Raw genomic sequence first — 5896 nt, 5'->3', positions numbered from 1 at the left:
AGAAGAAGCCAAATAGTTGGAACAAGCGTGAAGTTGTGGAAGCAAAGAGCGCATTCAGTTTTGGTCTCGTTTTCCTTCTCCACTTCTGACAGGCGGCAAGGCTTTCTTGGTGGCTACCGTGGCTATCCCGGACTTTAGATGTGGATCTGGTTTTGGTTCTTGTTCTGCTGTTCTAGGCACTACCCTTACAGTAGTGGTGACCAGGAGGTTTACGCCTACAGAACTGTGTGTAACTGGCTCTGAATGATTAGAGTTTTTAATTTGTGACCTTGTCTGCTGCGTCTCCTTCACTGTGCTAATGCTTACCATCACTTGTGGAGTTGGAGCCGTAACCACCTTCACATTACGTTTAATTTGAGCCTCTGCCGTCTCATTCTTCTCGTCTTCGTCCAATACGTACCCTACTGCCTGTGGTATAAGAACCAAAAGATTAATAACAAAAAATATACCGAGAGCCCACGCCAACGCCACATTGTCGACAATCTTATCTGGGACAAGGTTTGATAGAACCCCGACAATAACTATCAAAGCAAACATCATCAGGAATGCTGCTGTTGGATACCAACTCAAGAAACAATAACATGTACAGCGTCCAGAAGGCTGAGCCATTATTATATGCAGACTTCACTTGCAATTCTACTTTATTTACTTCTACCCTTATACTCTCAACTTTACCCCCGTATCTGCTCTTCTTATGCGTCGGAAAAGAGGAAGAGAAGAATGAAGGGAATTGGTTAATTCAGCCTTTAGGACTTTAAATGTTCAGGTTTTAGTCCGTTTTTTTATTTAAATAATTTAAATATCTATTTTCATAAGAAGTTATTTATTTTTTAGTTTTTTTTTTCTTTTAAAGACTGAATGATGGATAATTTTGAAAGATACTTAGATAATTAGATGTACGGATTTAAAAATCAAATCTATTTTTTATCTAATTAAAAATTTAATTTTGATAAATTAATTAAATTGATTTTATATGATAGAATTAGTTATTAACCAGTTATAAAATTTAAAAATTAGTTTTTTATTGGTTATAAAAATAAAAACTAATTTAAAAAAAACTGATTTTTGAATAAAAAAACTGATTTTTTAACAAATAAAACCGATTTTTAGACCAAGAAATCAGTTTTCTAAAAAGAATTATTTTTTTAAAATTGAGTTTTAATCTAAAAAAATAAAATTAAAATTTTTAAAATTTGATTTTAGTTTTAATTAATCAATTAAAAATTGGTTTTTTTGAATTTAGTTTTCGTTAATTAATTTTAAAAAATATGAATATAATTTTAAAATTATTTTATTAAATTAATTAATCAAAAGTGTATACTTAATTAGGTCATACTTAGAAAGATAAAACATAAAATTATCACAAAAGAGACCTACTAATAGAATGACTAAAAAAAGAACAAATTCATAAAAGACCTTAATATATACATGGGACCGTGTAAAACAGTTTTCAAAACATTACATACCTGACATAAAAAAAACTATCCATCCACTTCTCCAAATTTGCAAAACGAGTTTACTCTGATGGAAAACTAAGTCTAAATATAACTAAAACACACCATACTTTCTTTATATCAACCCCGAACCTTAAAACATTAAAAATACAAACTTCCAAAAAAAACACATAACAATTGATATGTTTAATTGGCAATAAGTTCAAAATGACCGAATAGAATTTAAATCAGAGTGTAATAACTCTCCTGTGCACATCATGAACACCATAATTTGAAGTTAAAAAAAAAAAAAGAAATAACCAATGAGTTAAGGATAGCATATGAATTAAGTATTCAAGAATTATGGAATTAAATTATGGATACCAATACTTGGATCTTTCATGCTGTGTGTTATATGATGCCATGCTGGGAATTGAAAACAATAAATAGTTAAGGTTAGCATGTCAAGTTATGTAAATGGAACAACATGCATGATAAAATCATAGCCATGAAAGTATAAAGGTAGAGTATGATAAAAGCATAGCCCATGAAAATATAAAGGCAGAGTAGTACGAAACTAACTTCCAAAATTACTACAAGTTCAAAGTAACTTGAGGTATCAACTGCATCAATGCTCTATCAATTACTATAAGTATCCAAATGATATATAGAAGATGATCACTTATTCTAACTGCATCTTTTAAATCATAACATTGGGCAGTTGGAATTGCTGGTATCATAACCTCTGCCAAATTAAAATTAATGATGCAAGTCAAAAGAAGTTTTGCAAATCATGTTTCAAGAAACTAAAGAGATAAAATGCATCCAAGAGATCAAGAAAGGACAAAGCTAACTATGCCAATGTAAACATGTATTGCCATTTCTACCATGGACAAAGTATGAATCATTGATAACTCTATATTGTTTAAAATTTTCAAACAGGGATCACAAATCTATTTATTTTTATTTAGTTAAGCAAATGTGCAGAATCAAATGCTTCTGCAACTTTTGATACTTTATTTAAAAAGTAAATAAAAAATAATAAAAAAATATAAAGTATAAACTATAAATAAACTAAATTTTCTTCAATATGATAGAAGAGAGTAAAGTATCAACTGAAATATCACCTTTGTTTTTTTTGTTAGAAACTTAAGAACAAAAGAAATTACACATTTCTCACCTTTCTCACACTGAAATTTCTAAATCCGTTCTTAAAAAATTCACCTTAAAAAATCAAAAGGGCAAACGAATGCTAAAAAGTCAACATTTCATGTCGTTTTTGTTCTTAACAAAGGTCAAACGAATGCTCCAAGGCCCAAACGAGATCGTCTAGTATGAGAAAAGGCAAGTTCTAGTAATTAATCAATTATATTTTGGTATAATAATTAATAATATAAAAATATTTTTTATTTATTTATTATATAAAAAATATTTTTTTTATAAATAAAAAATAATTTTTTTTAAAAAAATATAAATTATAATTTCTGAAAAAAATATTTTTTATTTTTTAATACTTTTATTATTATTATTAAAAAAAATTGTCAAACACACTAGAAATTAAAAAAAAAAAGATATTTTTTTATGGAAATAATGCAAACAAGTACTAACAGTGCTCCTGGATTTCGTTTCATCTGAGTAACTACAAAGCAAAAACCCTGTCCCCACCGAAAACATTTTCCCACTCTTCTCGACTCTTTCTCCGGCCACCGTCATCGCCGCCACACACGACTGCGAAAACTCCGAGGGTAAATGGCTCACCAACCTTTTGACCCATACTACGCATACCAGCAGCAGGATGAGCGAAGCCACATCAACACGTTGTTTGTGTCGGGCCTCCCAGACGACGTGAAGGCGCGTGAGATTCACAATCTCTTCCGCCGTCGCCCCGGCTTCGACTCCTGCCAGCTTAAGTACACCGGACGCGCCAACCAGGCACGTCATTTTTCCCTTTCATTCTCCTCAAAATAATAATGAGAACAAAGAAAAAAGAAGGAAAGAAGCTTCTCTTTACTGATGCCGTTGTAACTGAAATTTCGGTGAATTGTGTATATTACTTTCTCACTTTAGTCCTATTGAAATTGAAATCGTGAAGTTTGATTATAAACTAATGACTGTCTCTGATATTGATTTGAATAATGAGAATATAATGTCATGTTACTTTCATTAACCAATTCAATGTTAGAGACTAATTTAAGCACGTAATGGACTATTTTAGGGTTTATAAGTGAATTTGCTTAAGTTAAGTGCTATAGTGATCGGTGATTACTACAGTTTCAGAGGGCTTAAGTGAGGATTTAATCTAATTTTTTGATGTTTCTGAATGAAAGTTGTTCACTCATTCACTCAATAATCTTTTCAGGTTGTTGCGTTTGCTACTTTTTTCAATCATCAATCGGCGATGGCAGCATTGCACGCTTTAAATGTAAGTGGTTAGGGTCAGATTATGCCATTTTAAATGAAGGTCAAGGATTTGGAGTTTATTAGTTTAGGACGGTAGTGCAGATAGTTCATTCTCATTTCCATTGTGAGAAAATTATTTGATACACTTATAGTTCATTAGACTTACGATTATGGTATCATCTACCCTGTTTTGGACTATGATGATGTTGGTGAAGATATGGTATGAAATTGACGTGTGTGTAGTGATAGGAAATGCTGGAAGTTAGTGTATTATGAGTGATTCTAATTAGTTGTCCAGTAGAGGATAGAATAAAGATGGTATTTTTACTGATAAAATGTCCACAATTAGTTTCCTATGTGATTTCTTTCTTACGGGGCGATCATCAGGGCGTGAAATTTGATCCACAAGCTGGTTCTGTTTTGCATATTGAACTTGCTAGGTCAAACTCAAGGAGGAAGCGTAAGCCAGGTATATACATTATGCTTACTTGTGAGATATGAAAATGAAAAACATTAATATTTTCCGTTCTGTCCAACATAAAAATTTATATGTATTCATTTAGGTTGATAAATTGTGGAGAAATGGAGTTGTTTTTACATTCCAATATGTTCATTGGACTATTTGTCTTGCTCAGGTAGCGGAGCCTATGTTGTTATAGATAAACGGTCTAAAGGAGAGGCTGATGTGCAAGGGTCATCAAGTGATGATGGTAATGTTGCTTCATTATAAGTTCAAAGCAAAGTAGATATATGATTCCCATGTAATGAATTATATGATGCGCTACACTTCCCTTTCCTATTCAAATTGGATTAGTGAGATGAAGAAAGGAAATTAGGGGAGGACTACAAAGTTATGTTACATATTCTTGTCCCTCTTGTATTTGTGGCTCACCTGCATGTTCTTGCACATTAGGTGACAGTGATCCTGATGAACCATCAGGAAGTGGTGGCAGCCATGGTGATTTAGCAACCACTAAAAGGTCAAAAGTACAGTTTACTACAAGTCACTATTTCGTGATTTTGCATATTGCTGACACAAATGTACTGAGTGATAAAAATATCCTAAATGTTTTGAATACCCGGGTGGTTCCTTATTCCCTAACTCTTTATGTTTTCTAATTGTTTGCAGCAGTGAGATTAAGTTTGGCTCTGACAGTGCTGTGTCTGCGGTAAGTGAATGAGAACCCACAATAGATTGGAACTTTTCAGCTTACTGCCTCTGTGTAGAACAGCCAATATTTGTCCCACTCTATATGATGCACAGAGTTCAATACCTTGGTTTTCAAACAAGAAGTTTTGATATTCTGCATGCTTAAACTTTGTTATTTAAAAAAAATGTCCTAGAAACTCTTGAACAATTTATTATTGTTCATACAATTATCAAGTTTGGTTGTTTACATTATACCTTTGGGTAGGACCCTTCTCTAAACCTTGTGTTAACACGGGATGTTTGTGCATTGGACTTCCCTAATTGAACAATTTCAGCCTTGTAACAAAAGCATGTAGATAGATCAATACATAACATAAACAAGTCAAATCAAGTACCCGACAAAAGTGTCCAAATTATACATTTTGAGTACAAATCAAGTGTAAATATTTAGACTCGTGACCGCAATTGTGCAATAAATAGTTTACCAATTGAACTTGTACAATTTTCTCTTTCAAAAGGAGTTCGTATTTGAGTAAACTTGTTTAAATAATATCATAAATTAACTCAAATAAACAATCATGTTCATTACTGCCTAGCATGTAAAAGATTTTACTTCCATTTCTCATTAGAAACGTCTATATTTAATTCTTCCAAATTTTCTGTAGGAGCAGCATGAAAGGGGTCCTGATGGAGGACCATGCTCTACTCTCTTCATTGCAAATCTTGGTCCAAACTGCACTGAAGATGAACTGAGACAAACTTTCTCAGTGTGAGTTGTTGTGTCTATAGTAAAGTTGTTCATATTGCAGCAGTGCTGGACCTACTGGTTCTTGTTATATCTTGATCTTGCAATGTTCATCTTTCACTTGATTTTGAGTTTTTACTATTGAGCTTTAATGTCTTAAATCCATTT

At 32.3% G+C, this 5896-nt stretch overlaps 1 protein-coding gene across 1 annotated transcript in view; it reads left to right on the top strand.

Moving 5' to 3' along the window:
- Positions 1–3045: 3045 nt before the first annotated feature.
- Positions 3046–5896, top strand: part of LOC107464277 (uncharacterized) — a gene marked incomplete in the record, with an annotated part of 3385 nt that continues 534 nt past the window's right edge. The window contains 7 exon segments of the mRNA XM_016083205.3: positions 3046–3365; positions 3793–3855; positions 4221–4302; positions 4469–4543; positions 4747–4813; positions 4963–5002; positions 5649–5752. Of these exon segments, the coding sequence (XP_015938691.1) occupies positions 3183–3365; positions 3793–3855; positions 4221–4302; positions 4469–4543; positions 4747–4813; positions 4963–5002; positions 5649–5752 (614 nt within the window).

The sequence above is a fragment of the Arachis duranensis genome, chromosome 9 (assembly GCF_000817695.3).
Source record: "Arachis duranensis cultivar V14167 chromosome 9, aradu.V14167.gnm2.J7QH, whole genome shotgun sequence".
Taxonomy (NCBI): Eukaryota; Viridiplantae; Streptophyta; class Magnoliopsida; order Fabales; family Fabaceae; genus Arachis; species Arachis duranensis.
Note: the sequence above shows the minus strand (reverse complement) of the source record. Positions and strands in the feature narration are given on the sequence as shown.